Source organism: Rhododendron vialii, chromosome 6a (genome assembly GCF_030253575.1).
Source record: "Rhododendron vialii isolate Sample 1 chromosome 6a, ASM3025357v1".
Classification (NCBI taxonomy): domain Eukaryota; kingdom Viridiplantae; phylum Streptophyta; class Magnoliopsida; order Ericales; family Ericaceae; genus Rhododendron; species Rhododendron vialii.
In genome coordinates this window covers 32,330,010-32,347,651 of record NC_080562.1, presented here as the reverse complement: position 1 = coordinate 32,347,651, position 17,642 = coordinate 32,330,010, and the positions used below count along the sequence as shown (strand labels likewise).

Below are 17,642 nucleotides of genomic sequence, written 5' to 3'. Positions count from 1 at the left end.
AGTACACTTGCAATTTTTATTCTTATTTTTGACAAGTTGACACTATTCATTGGCCAAAAATGAGAACGGCAAGGATGAAATGGCAAACACTGGTGTAGAGCATCCACACTCCTAAAGCCAAATTTGCTGTTGCCATTATTTGGCAATCAAACAATAAGTGCCATTTTGCAAAAAAAAAAGAAAAAATGGCGAGTCTGTGTGCATAGTGCTCTTTGAAACTAATTAAAGCGCAATCATGCGCAGTGTCACATAGGTGTAAAGATAGGAGTACAGCAACAATTGTACAATAGCCAGGTACAGATCTCGTTTGCGCCCTTTTTGGGTCCCGCAAAAATGATCGGAATCACTCATTTTATTTAAAACATTTTGTTTAGGGTTCCTGTAAAAAATCACCTCAATCCGATATCGGAAAGGGTGTTTATGAATCATCAAACTTTGCTTCAAAATTATTGTAAGACAACCTAACACTGTCGTGGCATTAAAGAAAATTTTCGTGGCATTATCGCCACCCTTTTTAGTTATAAGGCCAAAACATGTTTAAGCACTTTCATAAGGTTATAGGATGCACATTCCTATTATAAGGTTTTAGTGATTTAGACACTTTCATATATAGGGTACCTTAGAGTTTTAGGCACTTTCATATATAGGCTACCTTGGGATTTTGGACACTTTTATAGGCACATTTGTCATTATGTTTGATTGCAAAAGATATTTGTCCATGAAGTCAAAAAATGTAAATATGAGGGATTTTTGACTAAGTCTCCCAAAAAAACTTAGCCAATTTTTAAAGTTATATTATGAAATATTGTTTTTTTCTTGTGCGCAGCAAATACCTATATCTGTTGATTGAAAGTCTCGATCCATTTTCTTTTTTCTTTTTTGCTAATTAGAGAGAATCAAATATTTCCAATAAGTGAAGGAAAAAAAATAAAAATATTTAACTTAAAATAACGATTAAATAAAATCCAACTAATTACAAAAAAATAAAAATACAACAACATATGAGGAGAATTTTCTCAGTCTCCACCCCAATAGAGTTGTCAGTGTTTTCTAATGTTGAGCTTCTCAAACAATTAAGCAATGTAGAATTGAGGAGTTGCCTGAGAACAACCACAATGGTTGTATTTTTGAAAAAAAAATTGTTGGGATTTCTCAAAAAAGGCAAAAGAAATGGCAATTACCACCCCACACTCACATACTCAAAAGTTTCTCAAATATGGAAAATGCCATTTAATTTGAGAAAATATAGGGCAAAGTTGCATTTTTTTTCTTAGGTATTTTTTTGACTAAATTTTACTTTTCATAATTTTTTGGAATATAGTTTTACGTTATAATCTTTGGGATTAATCGTCCCCTCTTGACGAGAGGAATCGAAAAAAATATAAAATTATGAACCCAAGTTTAAAAAACAATTAATATAAGACGATACTATAGACAAACAAATACAATTTTTGATATTTTTCGTCTTTAGTAATTTTTTGTTTTTTATTTTTGTTATAATTTTATACTTTTTAGTAGACTCCAGTCGTCTCCGCACAAAGCATGTATACGGACCCTCCGTATAATCTCACTTGAGTAGCCGATGCTCTGTTCAGAATCCTTTATTATTGAAATTTGAAACCCTAAACAGAGAACCAAGAGAGGAAGAGAAACAGCCTCCGAGGAGAACAAGACCTCGACGGCCGCGGCAGAGATTTACAAGATGAAGAAGGAGAGAATCAGCAGAGACAGATTTAGTGATTTACCGGCCGAATTGCTCCACCACATATTCTCTCTCCTCCCGTTCAAATCCATCGTCCAAACCAGCCTTCTATCCAAACGCTGGACCCACCTATCCCTATGGCGTTCCCACCCTCATCTCGGTTTGTCCCATCTCTCTCCCAGTTACGGGGTTATGGACTTCGTACCCACGGTGTTATCTCGCCGTCAACCGGACTCCAATATTACCACCTTTCGCCTCTCCGGTTGCGTAAGTTCCTCTTGCTTCCTGGATTGCGTCGATCGAGTAATGAATCAAAGAATCGAACAGGTCGAACTCGACGTTGATACAGAAACAGACTGTTTGTTTGATCTCCCTCCGAGTTTATTCAATTGCAACACGCTTAAGGTTCTCAAATTAAATAATAATCTTTGTCTAATATTCTCCTGGTACAGGGATTTTAGATTTCCTGCTCCGGTTTTGTTTCCAGCACTCCACACCTTGTGTCTTACTAATATATGGCTCGAGGCTTGTTCGGATGTGTTTTCGGGTAGTAATTTCCCTCTCCTTAGGAACTGTGCTTGAACAATTGTCTAGGAATGACTGATCTCAATATCAACTGCCCAGGCCTAGAAATTTTGAAACTTGAAGATTTGCGGCTGAAAGGTTTGGATATTTCGGGCACTGGGTTACTGGAATTACAAGTGATGGGGTGCTTGCGATATACAAGTAGTTGGGCCAAGATTCTTGTCCCAAATCTGCAGTGGCTCTACTGGAAAGACACTTTTAATGTTAAATGTGTGACGGACAGCTTTGAAGACCTCAATATGGGAACCGTTCATTTTTCCTACCTGCCATTATCGTCACGAAATCCGGCTACATTGCAAAGTGCAGCGTCCTTTATATCTGCACTCTGTTTTGCTCGATCTCTAAATGTCAGAAGCGGAGTTCTCAAGGTCAGTTCTCACTCAATTTCTAAATCACAAGTCATTATTTCATCCGTGATCTAAACTGTTGGTGCCTGGTGGTGGACAAATCATTATTTCAACCAATTTTATCTAAACTCATGGTGCCTTTGTGGTGGCAACTCCATAAGTAACTTGAGATGAATTCGCATTTGTTCATTTCTTGTTTTCAAAATTGACTGGGTGTGTTCCGCCAACTGAAGTATTTTATTTTTTGAATTAAAAGTGATATAATGTGACAGAATGATCTGTCTCGTAAAGCCGAAAATAAATACTTGAAAAATAAGTAAGCCAATTTTGAAAACAAGAAATGGACAAATGCGGATTCATCTCAAGTTACTTATTTGCTGATCTTCTTTTACTTTATTTTTTGTTTGATTTGGGATCTGTGTTTGCACATCATAAAAAACAAAATTCAAAAAGTTAATTAAAACCATTAAAGACAACATAAGCTTACTTTTTTACGCTTATTTTGATTTTTGTAATAAGCATTACAGGGGAATGGAAAGTAGCTGAAACAAGTTCCTGAACAAGACTGGCAAAGAGTACTCTCGAGTCTTGACAAAGTCTCTATTTCCCTATAAATTATTATTTTGATGATTAAAGAAGAAAGCAATAACACAATCAATTTTTAGCAAGTAGAAGTAATTAACAAACATTAGAAGAAACTTTGTCAAACTCTACTTCAATAAAATCACATAAGAAATAGATGACGATGTACATGTATGTGTAGGACAATGCGATGGTTGATATCATCAAGGAAGCGTAGCAAAATATGCATCTTTGGAATTTTTTCTTGTTCGTAGTGGAAGATCTTATCAAGAATTAGAAATGACCTCCTTAAACGACGTCCAAAAGACAAAAAGATAAGAGGGCTCAAAACTAACCAAAACTTTTCCAAAACCCAGTAGGAGGACGTTGCCATTTACGGACATTACTATCCTCAAGTGCACTGGGGATGGAGGAGACAACTCAAAGTAAACAGTTGCTAGAAAACCACCATTCACTGAGATAGCATGACAAAAAGTTCGCTTATCACAAGGCAAAATTACCAGAAAATATGAAGTCAATTCGACTCTTCCATATAGACCAACACACATGAGCAATTAAACCAAGTTTGGGGAACTGATCAGTAGATAGACAATCAAACCATTTGATAGCAGAACTAACATTGAAATCTCATATTTCTGATTGCTCTTCTGATATGTGTTATGCCTATCTACGCAACTTCCAGGACAAGCAAATCCACTCAGACATACATACGAAAACGCTAAATGAAGTGTACTTAGGAATGAAATTAAAAAGAAGTTGAATTTTCTAAAAGCCCAAGTTTAGTTTACAATATGTAATTCTGTTTAATAAATTCTCTTGTTTTGAGGTACCAAGAAAGAACATTGAACGATGTTTGATTGGTCACAAGCTCGGAGTTGATCACCGTCCATGTTTTGGAGTTTCTTTTTTGTTCATTGTATTTCTCCCATCACTTGTCTTATGAATTATAGATTAATCCCTTACATTTTGTTCTCGCTTCCAGATTTTGTCAACCATGGATTCAGAAGATGGACTTCCTTTTTGTTTCAAAAACCTCACTACATTGGAGATCCGTACTCACTTGACCAAATATAGAACCACAAGGATAATATGCTTGCTTGGAAGTTCTCCTATACTCCACACCATCAGCATAGGGGTAAATTGTTCCGAGCACGTAATTAAGGTAATATTCGTGTGTGTGGCCCCTAAGTGTTTGTGAGTGTGTCGCCCGTAGGGCCGGCCTTAAGCATGCCTAGAGTCCCTAATTTTAGGACCCAAAATTGGCCCTTGTTTTAAATTTTTAACGAATGTTTCAAATATTTCATTTGTCCAATGGTATAGCTTAGCAGTAAGTGGTACATTTTGTCCTTGTAGGAAGATTTCTTTTTTGCAAAAGTCAGTAGTTGTAGTTAGTGAGGCTTGAACCCATTCTAATGCATTGGAGTATATTTTATGGCCAAACACTGGGCTACTGCTCCACTTGCAATATAAAATTTTTAGTTAGTGGAACATACTTTTAGTGTATTTCATACAGTGTTTTTTTTTTTCTTTTCCAAATCACCTTCAAAGCAGTGTTCTCAGTTATGTGATGTGATATGACTGCTATACACAAGATTCAAAAATCGTTTTTTTGATGAGACCGCAATCTCCTTAATACAATTACTAAAATTACTTCGATACTTCTAATTCAAAAGCATAAATTTATGTTTTTCTTTTCATTTTTAACTCTAACAGAGTAACATTCTTAAGCTAACCTCCTTATATTTAATTTCGTAATATAACAATACATGGGGCTACACAGAGCACAAGTTCGCTTAGGGGCCTAATAATCTCAGGGCTGGTTCAGGTCACAAGCTTAATGTTGTTTTCTCATGTCTTATATTGTGACAAGCTTTTAGCAACCTAGATTGTTGACTTGTGTAATGTGCAATGTATGTTTTGGAGTCGATGTGTTTAATGTTTTGTAGAAGATACTCAACTTGCCTCAAACTCCAATTGGACGTAGAAAACTTTTTGTCATCGTATTGGTACTATTACATTTTGTTTTATTTTCAGAGTTGGGATGATGATCAGTATTGGAGATCTCAGAGTGAAAATATCAAGTCAATCTTGCATCAATTGAAGGTTGCAAGGATTGATGTTGGAGGTACTAAGATGCCTAAGAGTGCATTCCATTTAGTGGAATTTCTACTTAGGTATGAAACAACTTTGCAAGAAATGACCCTAACGTTAAAGATTGACCCTGTTGGAGGTACAAGAGATTCGTTCTGAGGTAATGAAGTTCGAGCGCAGGCCATGTACTAATGTCATAATTTCTTTTCTTTAACAAGACCCGCGCCCCTTAACTGCGGAGGAGCTTTATTAGAACTTGGCAAATTTTAATAGGATGCTCTTTTTACTTGGGTGTTTTGTTTTCAATTACAGAAGCAATCATTGTTTTTTCCAAACAAAATGAAAAAACAATGGTAACTATGAGAAATCAATGGTGGTTTTTAACTGCCCATTTTGCTAACTTTTGTTTTTTTAGTTGATGGGAGTATATGTTTGAAAAGCACAAGAAGTTAAAAAAGTATCAAATGCCCAAAAATACTCTGAGAGGAATCGCGCTTCATTTTCAATTGAGATCATAGCCAATCTCTTTAATGATCTCTTTTGCGAAATGGTAGTTCGACGATACAAATAAAAATCATGTTAGGTTGCTTGATTTATTTTAACTAACTTTTTTTTCCATCAAATGTAACATATCACGTATAGATTATTGTTGGGAGGAAAAACAAAAAGAGATAGAATAAAAATTGAGGATGCAAACAAAAAAAGACGTAGAACAAAAAAATGGAGAAAACCAAAAAAGAGCATGCCTGGGAATCGAACCATGCACTGCTGATGCTTTAACATGTCAGTGATCACTGAACCAATCAAAAGATTGTGCTATTGAGGGTTACTTTTTTCAATTTATAATATAACTTGAAATTTTTTTTTTGGGTTGCCCAAGACCGAGGGCTTGTGGGGCTTACTCCGGGACCGGCCCTGATCTTGTTCTTGCTTTACGTGGAGTACTATATTAGGAGAATTTTCTCAGTCTCCATCCCAATAGAGTTGTCAATGTTTTCTCTATTGTTGAACACAATGTAGAATTGGGGAGTTGCCACAACAGTTGTATTTTTGAAAAAAAATTGTTGCGATTTCTCAAAAAAGGCAAAAGAAATGGCAATTACCATCCTACACTCACAAAATAAAAGTCTCTCAAACATGGCAAATGCCATTTTATTTGCCAAATTTGAGAGAATATATAACAAAGTTGCCTTTTTAGAAAGAGAGGGAGAAAAATGATATGTCGTACCCTTGCCTTTTTTTTTTTTTTTTTTTTGCGTGTGTGGGCAAAATGACACTATTCATTGACAAAAATGAGAATGGCTGGCAAGGGTGAAATGGCAAACACCACACCAGACTCTAAAGCAAAATGGCAAACACCGCCCTGGGTTAGCAGGCTACTTACATTTGTTTTCCGTGACCTGCAATAGTGCCATTTGATTAGCAAAACAAGAGGGCTGCATCTGTTTACTTGACTGACTTGAATGCTAGCTGACTTTAGTTCTTGTTGAATGAAAGTGCATGTGAAATTTTTACAATTTTAACGTTAACATAATGTAATTTCTGCGGAAAATTATCGTATTGATCAAAACGCATGTGTAATACATTTTACAATCATGGCATGCCCAAAAAAAAAGAGAAAACCAATTACTGGATGTTTGACCTAATTAGTTTTGAGGTTTATGCTTGTTTTTTTTTGTACTTTTGTGTTTCGTTTTGATTATAATAAATTATAACTCTTTTTCTTTCAACCTCAATTCATTCTTGTAAAAATATCCAGTGAACATGATATCTGGCATGGTCAACAATTTCAATGAGTTTTAGAAAAATGAACATCAAAGAAGAGGCCCATAATGGACGAACATAATCTATGTTAAGTGCTCTTGGTGTGCATTCGTGCGAAACCCTTTGGGCATGTTTTCCCAGTCGACGACGGTGACGTCTGATGGCGGCGGGCTGGACTTTGGACGGTGGTGCTATTACGGGTTTGTTTGTTGCTGGTCGGAGTTTTGGCTGTTTTGGTAGTTGGCTGGTTTTCGCGTAGGTTTTTGGGCCGGTGGATGTGGTGGCTAGGGTTAGGGTTTTGTTTTTCTTTGTGGGGGTGTTTTTTGGTGTTTGGCCTAGGCTTCGGCCATTGGGTCCGTAGGTGTTTGTTGGTTCTTTACCAAAAGACTTTGGGTGTTTTTCTTTAAAAAATTGCAAGATAATTTGGGTTTCTTTTTGTTTCATTATTATTAATGACAGAGGAACTTTTTTTGCTGATAAAAAAAACAAAGTAACACTCCAAGCCCTTAGTTGCCCAGCGCTATTTATTTACAACTCTACATGGTTGTGATTTGTGTGGTTGTTTGGGCCCTAAAACACCATTTGATCATGCACCACTCTCATGTGTGAATATGGATCATCCATTTCATTTTCATGCGCCCCATTTGTTTGGATCCAGATCCTCTCCACAGTTTTTTCTCTCCACATCTGCCCCATCTTTTCACCACAGCATGACAACACATTAATGAATACAATCGACGGCCAAGATTAGATTTCAGCTCCAGCTTTAATAAAACTACGTCATTTCTTTTAATTCCCCTAACGCAGCTAACGTCTTCTCCTCTCTCTCCGTTTGTTCTCTTTAACCGATTAACGCCATCAAATTCGGAAGAAAAAATAACCCACCCTCGTTGATTCTTTGTCCCCAAACATGGAGAAGAAACACAACCCCTGCTCCCAATCCGTCCGGTGATTCTGGTTCGATAAGTCCGGCGACTCCGGTGCAATCATTCCGGCGACTCTCCATTTGATTTTGTTTTGGTTTGTGTTTGTTCTAGAAAACTAGGGTTTTGTTTGTACTGTGATTTGATTTGATTGTGGTTTTTTATGCTTTCCATCTGGATTTGGATTTTTTTGATTCTTCACATAGTTACACCTTGCATGCAGGTCCATTCTGGATCATGATTTTGATCTTCATCCCAATTATTGGTTTCTAAAAAGTACGGGAAAATTCCCAAAATTTAGATATGGGGGTTTGAGTGTTGCAATTTATACTGAGATTTTTGACGTCTTTCTTTAAGCTTTAACATACTAAGTGAAGAAAATGCTTTCAGGGGTCTACACATCACCAAGATCATGAGCTGCTATTCGAAAACAAGGAGAGGGGTTTGAAAGCATCCCTTGGCATTTTCAAAGTAAATGACTGATCAAGCATTGTGTTGGTTGATACTCAATTGGCCTGGATGAGAGATATTTGTGTAGTGCTTTTGTTTTGTATAGTGTAGTGTTTTTTTTTTGTCTTTGGTAAGCTTCAAGGCTATTCCCTTAATTGGCTTGACTGTTTCATGGAAGGATTTCATAAATGAAAGAATGACTTTTCACAAGTGGTATGTGGCTTTGATGATATCCTTCTTTTGCATGTGTCTTGAAACTGATTGCCAGTCATGGAGTTCATAAATCTACCTTTCAATAATGCATTTGAATCATTGAGTTCAATAATTCAACAATAGCTAATTCATTAGTAGCTAATAGAATTCTTCACCAAGAGTACATCAGAAGAATTATAGCCCAACTGAAGCTTTGCCAAAAGAAAGGGAAAACAAAGCACCTACAATTTGACTGCAATGCATTGTGTCTAGGTACATATACACCAAAAGATCAGTAGCTAATAAATATATCATCAAGGGTTCATAAATACAAAGCCCCCACATAACAAGGAGTAGGTAGCAGAACTGCTTCTATGCAAAACAAAAAAGGGATCCCAAAAAAGGCTAGCAAATTACGACAGCTTACAAAATACTACCAAGACTTTCACCTACTGAGACGGTGCAAAACATGCCGCAGCAGCAGCATTCCATGTTGCAGGCATCGAATTGGGTAGTTGAGGACACTGTGATAGTAAATATTGGAGCATATGTGGAGGTACTTGTACTCCCTGCACAGGGCATTATTTCAATAACATGGAATGCTAAAAAAATTACCAAATAAAATAAATAAGAGTTAATTAATGTGTTACCTGAGATGAATGTCTTTTTTGTCTTGTCACAGCCAATGCCTTCTCCACGCTACTTCTAATCCGTCGCCTTCTATGGTCATAAACAATCCTCTTCTTTAGTCCTTTGGGTTTGATAGCATTTTCATTATCCGCACAACCTTGCTTTTCCTTGCTCTCACCCATGCCAACTGTTTCGCAACTAGTGTGGAATTGTAGCATGCCTTCAACAGTTTGAAGCAACTTTGTGCCTTGCTCAATAGACACCTCATACATATCTTTCAATTCAGAGGCCCTAGATGCAATTTTGTTAAAGAGGGAGCATAATGACTTATATCAGGTAAGGTTGTGAGGTCGCTCACCGGGGTCCACAGCCTAACTACACAGTACACACAATTGGTAGTTTGAGGTATTTTTTTCGTCCCATTCATGTTTCTTTTTTCCGTTACTCACCGGGTTACATGGTTTATATTTTGGGTTTTGAATAGAAGAGTAAGAGTTCAGACTTGGTGTAAATTCCATTCTATGTGCCTTTGCTTCTGCATTGTGTCCTGTTTTATGGCCAATTTAGCATGACAATCTTTTATCGACAGTGATGCAATTATTTCAGAACTTAAGAGTGGAAAAGTTACAGCCTTGCGGGCTAGCTACTACCAAGCTGAGATGAGGTTGTGGGTTAATGGATTGATTTAACAAACAGAAACATGACAGCAAGTTTAGGGGTTACCAACGTGGTTTGTAATTTGTTGGACGAATAGACCATGTACAGATCTAATTCAGAACCTTTCGTTTGTGCAAACAATGTTGAAAGTACAGATATAAATCAAGATAACTCTTGATTTAAGATAGTATAACTGTACTTGTGTTTTCTGTATCATAAACGTTGTGGTTTCTTTATGCTGGGGTTACTTGGCCGGTGACAATTTCATTCTCATTGATCATCTTGTCAGATGCTAAGTTTTATAGACTGCTCATTGGATTGTTGTCCTTATTGGTTTATAACTTCATTTCTTCTTGTCTGAAGCTTCTGAAAACCAAAGAAGTTCTCTCCGAAGGTCTTGCGTTCGACAACCTTGTGTATTTTGACTTTGAAACCGGGTACACTTAAGAATAATGTGATTGGTTTTGCTGTTTTTCTGGAACTGTGTCCAAAACTTGAAACAGTGGTCTGGGATTACTACGGTGAGGATATCAAAGGGATGATGCTGTGAGATCTTGACACCACTCTAGCTTCTTCAAACTTGTTCCCAGGAAATTGAAAAACTCACTTGTTTTCAACTGACATGTCCTTTTAATTCTCAGGCGAGGATATCAAAGGCATGACTGAATGGAGGGATCACAATTAGCTTGCTTGATGGCGCAGCCCTTGATTGGTAGGAGCGGAAGAATCCTCTTTGGAAGCCTCGAGTCAAGTCACATGGGAATAAATCTTTTTGGTCCAATCGTTCTGCTTGGTAGTTAAGTTATTTGTCTTTTGTTTTAGGATAGGATTTCTTTAGTTTGAATCTTTTTAAAGGTGATGGGACAAGATTTGACCAGCGCGCGCGAGTCTCAAACTGGCGCACGAGCCAAACCAACACCTGTCCATTTGCGGGTTCCACACCAGCGCGTGCCAGTAGGATTTTGGCTAGGTTCAAGAGTTTTGTAAACACTCAAAGTTCAAACATGCTATCATTTCCGGGGTGTTCTTGATCAGTTTCATCATCGGAGAATCAAAAACCGAAAGTAAACTAATCTGAAAAGTCCAGATTGGGGTGTCTATACCGTCCTTTTTTGGTGGCCTTGGGTGGCTGTTGCCGGTATGCTTTTGTTCCGTTTAATCTTTGTAATCGTTTATAAAGATTAATAAATTCTTTTTGCTGAGAAAAAAAAAAAAACAAGAATGACGGACACTTCTACCGATACTTCTCAGTAACTCTAAAGCATGCTTGACACTTTACGAACCTGTCCTGATTAAAAACAAATTATGACATTGGACACTTCAGTAACAATAACATTTTTTCAGTACTTGAATTGTCTTCTGTATGTAAGGAATCTCTTCATAGTAATAATCTTATGCATGTTTCAAAACACAATCTAAGCTCCGAAATATATTTCGAAACGTTTACATGATGATAAGATCTCTTGCGTATGAACTGTACTGCAATCGTATTGCATTATTTAAAGAGCAATAATGTGGATTATATTTTAGTAGTTAAGTTATGAAATATGTTGCTAATTTAAATTTTGGGTGGTGATAATGCCAAAAATGTTTTTGTTGGTGCCAAAATTCCAGTGCATAAAAGTCGTGTACATTGCACATGGTATAAGTCTTTTGTACACTAGAGTTTTGGTACCAACAAAAACAGTTTTGGCATTATCATTTCTCAAAATTTTAATTTAACGTCATAGTGTCAGTTGCCTTTGAATAATTTCACGTGTGACTAGTTTATAACGATGTAAATTGTTAACTTGGCGAAGAATTGTTATGACCCATATTTTCTGGAATCTGCGTGCTGAAGATTCTCTGTGGTACTAAATGAGCCTGAAACTATAGTTGTACGTAGAAATTAACACTTGTCCTCGGTGCAATGGTATTAGCATCTGGAGTGTTATTTTCAAGGTTGGGATGAAAAGCAATATTGGAAATCTCAAATTCAAAACCTCAAGTCGATCGAGTGCCTGAAGATTGTAAGGATTGATGTAAGAGGTACTAAGATGCACAAGAGAGTGCAGTCTAAGATGCACAAGAGTGAATATACAGGAGTTCAACTCAAATTTTAGGCATCTCATGTTGAAAAGTCTTTACATGTGCATTTCGATCCTAAACGAGCATCTTCAATGTAATAAGTTACGAAAATTATCACTCAAAAGTCAAAACTGCAGGAGAATTGCATAGGGGTGTTTACCAACAAACAAGAACTAATGTCAATAATTTGGGTCGGCTACATAGTCCGATTGATTATATTCGAAGTCACAAAAGTGAGTTAGTGAGTTGAGTTTTGAATGTATGCCAAGATGAATAAATGACTTGCCGGTAATAGCTAAATTGGATGTAGCTTGTTCACAAAAATCGGACAGCTTCAGGGTTCAAAAAAATCAGATAGCATGTATCAAGCATCTCAAAATCATTTCTATGAATTTCGATTCGGAATTTTGGATTCTGAGCTGATAAGATGTTCAAGAGGTTATTTGTTGTTCCATTAAAAATAAGACGATTTTTTCCCAATTTCAATTGATTAGTACTCTCAAAAGCAAAAAATTAATGAAAGCTACTCATATTGTCTCTTTTTAAATTAATGTCCTCGTAATTCCAATTTATTCAGAAGACATATCATTATACATTTCGCATCAATTTTTACTTCTACATTTATTTACCCATTAACTCTTTCGTTCATTAACTTTTCAAAAGGACAAGATGATAATAGTACAAAGTTTTACCCATCAATTTTCAAAATAGACATTTATTAAGGGATAACCCAAAATGAAATACTTAACTCTTATTTGGAGACTAAGGGAGTATTATTCAGCAATAAATATTAGCATTCTTGAAAAAGAACTTAAAAATCAAGAAGTCACAGCTTGCTATCTACTTTAAAAAGCAAAAGTAATACCACAAAATAGAAAGAATAAAGAAGGAATCTCATAATGTAGCCAGTGAAGGTCTAATAAGCATTCTTCACCGTTGAGGCCTCAAATTATCATTCCCTCCAATAAACAAGAGAGATTTTGACATTAGAAGATGCCCGTGGAAACTTCATCATCCGAGAACGAATGCTGGGTTGCAGAATGCGACGATCCCCACGTCTGCTCTTCAAAGTTACAGTCATTTCTTGCAACACTCTTCCATGTTGAAGAAAAAACCTCACTAAATTGGCTGCGCTCTTATGTACCCTAGTGAGCATCCTAGTATTTTGAATATGAATCCTTACTACCTTTAGGTGATGCTCAAGTGACTTGAAAGTTTGCTTTTGAGATTCCAAGTATCGTTCCTCCTTCGAAGTCTGAATTCAAAGAAGAAGAAGAAGAAGAAGATGCAGCCGCTAAGATTATAAGCACAATCCAAAGAAATTAGCATCTCCCTAGAAGCTTGATGCACACTGAGTTGCACATAAATGGAAAAATAAGCACAAAGACTTCAAGGAATTCAGGTCATGGCAAGTATAATTACACTTTTAACAACCTCTTTCTGTTTTTGAATTAGTATCTGTCAGATATTTGAATAGTTATACAAAGGCAATGAACAATGAGTGTATAACAGTAATTCTTTAAAATATAGGGCCATACACTTCATAACTCAAATATTAAAATATAATAAAATATATTCCACCTAAAAACTGCTTTTTAAATAATGCAATACTATTACAAACTACTCTAATCCACATGATTCAATCATCATACTAATGTCTCGATATACGTATAGATATAGATATATACACACACTTTGAGTGCACAAATTGCATTAAAAAGCATGCATTATATTGTTATAACGAGTTTCATCACATCATAGGACATATTCCGTATTCAAGAACTGTCTGTGAAGTATTGGTACGTACGTAAGTGGTTGCTACTATTAGTGAACACAATTTTTTTAAAACTATGCCGTCTAGAATCTCTAGATTCTAATTCATAGCTTATTGTATCTTATCTGATGTATAATTTGGGACGCTTATGGAGATATGTATACATAGGAATATTCTTTGATACATATAATTGAATGTATCCCCAACGTATCTGTGTCGTGTCACATCATATCCGTGGTTATTAGAACTACACAAGATCTAATCATTGCAATTCACATACATATCTCTCAAAAATATATTCAACAATATACTTGGAGTGCAGAAATTGCATTAAGAAGCATGCATAACATTGTTATAAAGTGATTCATCACATGCATAGATAGGATAGGATGTATTCGGGGTTATCAAGAACTGCTCGCAAGGTATTGGTAAAAGTGTGATATTATAGAACACAATTTTTTGAATTGACACGTTTACAAACATGTGGAACATGATTTCAAGAATGGCTGACCAGATCAGTGTCCGACCCTGTAGAATTGTCCCTGCTTCTTAGGATGAAAGGCATTTCGGATAAGCAAGAGTCAAGGAAATTACCAAAACAATGTTGCTAATAAGATCCTAATGAAGTAAGTGCATAGTTACCGCATTTTCGGAATTGAGCCAACTGGTTGAATCTATGGTGATTGTGTGAAGTATTGGAGAGCTTCTAAGCAAGCATACTATCCCTTCGATTTCAAGTTTGCGCATGTCAGTCTCCAGGTCCAAAGTCCTGAGGTTATTGAAAGAACATGGAAGACCACCAGCGCGATCTATTTTTGCCAAGATCTGCAAAAGAAAGCAAAAGGCTAATGATGAATGTAAAATTCACATGGTAGTAATGGGAAATTTACAATGGATTGACGAGAAGTTGGACTAAATCAATGGCGAGCTCTGAGTAACTAACCATGGTTAATTATCAACCTCAAAGGGGTTATTAAGAGAAACAAAACAACTATAGTTTCCAGGTTGCAAGATAGATTACTATTTCGTCCCATGTAAAATTACATAAGGAATCGAAGAAAAAAAAAAAACCATTGGATTTGAGCAGGAGCCAAAAAAAGCAGCGCAATTTACCTCATTCGCTCACCCTTGGCTCTCTAACATTGATTACATACATGCATACAGGACGGAATAGATGGGAAAAAAAATGCAGAGTTATTTCAAAGTTCAAACACAGAGCTACCAGCAGACTTGTAAATTACAAACGACGTATAATTTTATCGAGAAACTGACCTCAAGAGCTTGGCTTCCAAAACAAATAGATCGGGCAAAACGGATTGCACATAGAAAGATAAATGCACCCTGCAATCGCGCTGCACTTCCTGGTTCGTAGAGAAAACAAATGAAGCCTTTATTGAGGCATTTGAAGCTCTCCGCCGTAATTTCCACATTAGCATGGTTTTCCCAATGTAAACTCCGGAGACTTGGGGCAAAAATCTTGACGGAATGAGTCATATCTAGCCTTTTGAGTTCAAGTTCCAGTAACCTCACACCAGAAACATCCAACTCCTTCATCTCCAAACCATCAAGTTTCAAATCTTCTAGGCATGGACATTTGATATTGAGATGACAGCCAATCATTCCTCGAACATTTTTCAAGCACAGTTTCCTAAGGAAAGGGAAATTACCACCCAAAAAGAAATCCGAACCTTCCACGAGATATATATTAGTCAGAGACAAGGTGTGGACCGCTGTATGCAAATCCGTAGGAGCAAGCCCGAAACCCTCACGCGGAACTGTCAGCGAAAAATGTCGCCCATCGAGGTTTCGACGATCTTGGTGATTTAATGTGAGGACCCTGAGAGTGCTGCACCTGAACAAACGCATGGGGAGATCAAAGCTACAGTCTAAATTGACGCCGAGCTCGAGTTGTTCGATTCTGCAGTACATTACTCGGTCGATGCAATCGCGCAAGCAAGAGGAACTTATGTAACCGGAGAGGCGAAAGGTCGTGATTTTGGATTCGGGTTGACGGCGAGATAGCACCGTGGGTACGAGGCCCGTAGCCTCGTAGTAGGGAGAGATGTGGGGGAAGATGAGATGAGGGTGTGTACGCCATAGGGAGAGGCGATTCCAGTGTTTGGAAAGAAGGGTGGTTTGGGTGAGGGATTTGATTGGGAGGAAAGAGAATATGTGGTGAAGAATTTCGTCTGGAAAATCAATGGTCATGGCTGTGCTGTTTTTCTCGTTCAGATTGTTGTTCTCTGCCTTGGCCTTTGACCTCTTCTTCTCCTCCTCCTCCTCCTCCTCCTCCTCAGGGGTCCGTGTTTCCATTGTTGAAGTTGTTTCTCTGTTTAGGGTTTCAACCAGGACAGAGAGAGCATCGCCTACTTGACAAAAGTATTTGAAAATAGAAACAGGGATTGGATAATAATACCGAATAAAATTCTGGGGGAATTTAGAGTATATTCGGGCAGAGCCGCAGAGATTTGTCCGGCACCGTCCGATTCCGATGTGTATGCATGGATCCAGTTTTTACGGATTGAGAGATGCTGCCAAGCAGAGGTGCTTGGCAGCGGTGCCGAGCGCATCTCAGCCATCCAAAAGTGTTTTGGATGGCCCGGATGTAAAACACTACTTTTGAAAAAGAATAAATTCTTTACATCGCTGGTGTAAATATTTATTTCTTTCAAATCAATTGCATTGCAACACATGTACAAATAGTGGTCCCAATTTGATAAAACATGAGATAAGCTTTGATTCTGCGTCTTTCTCACCATTTTGATCAAATTCAAGATGTGTCATGATTGATAAGTGAATATACAGGAGTTCAATATTCACATTTAATGCATCTCATGCTTGAACAGCCCCTTTGGATGAAGTGATTTCAAGATAAAAGAAAAAAAAGGGTTTTGATTTTTAGTCAAATCACTCATTTGGATTGACTATTTCGGTGAGAAAGAAAGAGAAAAGTACAAAAATAAAATATTTTGATTGACTTCTCCCCTTTCTCACCTAATCTCACAAAAAATGATGAGATTTTGTGAGAAATAGCTCCCCTTTCTTACCTTACTCTTTCTCACCATCCAAAGGGGCTGGAAAAGTGTTTACATGTGCGTCTAGATCCTAATTAAACGAGAGCATCTTCAATGTAAGTTAGGAAAATTATCACTCAAAAGTCAAAACTGTAGGAGAATTGCAAATGGATGCAGTTTACCAACAAACAAGAACTAATGTCAACGAGCTTTGTCCCAACAATTTGGATCGGCTACTTAGTGCGGTTGATTATATTCGAAGTCACAGAAGCGAGTATGGGAGTTTGGTTTTTTTTTTTTTAAACGGAAAGAAATTACTATTAAGCGAGACAATCAACGTCAGGAAAACAAAGTAATGTCATACGGAAAACAACAAAGGTCTAGAGACCCAGAAACTAAGTTCTAAGGTGTCCCACTCCCAAGGAATCTGCCATAACGACCCCCTGGCAGTGAGTGGGACAGTAGAGGTGATGATCAAGACTTCCTCTTGTTGGGACCAAGACGGCGATGCAATCAACAGATTGACTGGCTTGGCGGAAAATGTGAGCTATGGTGGATTTGGTCCGAGAAGCAATTCGACGAGCTTCTTCAACAATATGCCGTTGTTGATGGTCCGGAGGTGGGCCTTCATTACAGAACTTCACTGCCTCGCTAAAATCAAACTCGCTTTCATTACAGAACTTCACTGCCTCGCTAAAATCAAACTCTATTTTCACATCGAGGATGATTGTGAGGCCCCTGGAAATCACCCAAATTTCTGCTTCCAAGCTGCATTTGCTGGAGGCTTTGCCATAGAAACCCAGAATCCACCTTCCTAAGCTAACAATAAACACTCCTCCAAAACTAGATTTGCTGTTGAAATCA

The 17,642-nt window shown here is 37.3% G+C and overlaps 3 protein-coding genes across 3 annotated transcripts; 1 reads left to right on the top strand and 2 right to left on the bottom strand.

Annotated features, from left to right (window-relative positions):
* The first annotated feature begins 1,561 nt into the window (after positions 1-1,561).
* On the top strand, positions 1,562-5,707 carry LOC131330594 (uncharacterized). Its single transcript, XM_058364226.1, has 3 exons — positions 1,562-2,655; positions 4,199-4,378; positions 5,251-5,707. The coding sequence occupies exons 1-3, from the start codon at positions 2,299-2,301 to the stop codon at positions 5,464-5,466; spliced, it is 753 nt and encodes a 250-aa protein (XP_058220209.1). The 5' UTR covers positions 1,562-2,298; the 3' UTR covers positions 5,467-5,707.
* Positions 5,708-8,854: 3,147 nt separating this feature from the next.
* LOC131330593 (uncharacterized) lies at positions 8,855-9,580 on the bottom strand. Its single transcript, XM_058364223.1, has 2 exons — positions 9,287-9,580; positions 8,855-9,205 (listed from the first exon to the last, which is right to left on the bottom strand). Exons 1-2 carry the CDS (start codon positions 9,536-9,538, stop codon positions 9,086-9,088), a joined length of 372 nt encoding a protein of 123 aa, XP_058220206.1. The 5' UTR covers positions 9,539-9,580; the 3' UTR covers positions 8,855-9,085.
* A 3,136-nt stretch (positions 9,581-12,716) lies between these two features.
* LOC131330592 (putative F-box/FBD/LRR-repeat protein At4g03220) lies at positions 12,717-16,216 on the bottom strand. The gene is made up of 3 exons (XM_058364222.1): positions 15,037-16,216; positions 14,407-14,589; positions 12,717-13,245 (listed from the first exon to the last, which is right to left on the bottom strand). The coding sequence occupies exons 1-3, from the start codon at positions 16,075-16,077 to the stop codon at positions 12,943-12,945; spliced, it is 1,527 nt and encodes a 508-aa protein (XP_058220205.1). The 5' UTR covers positions 16,078-16,216; the 3' UTR covers positions 12,717-12,942.
* Positions 16,217-17,642: the final 1,426 nt, after the last annotated feature.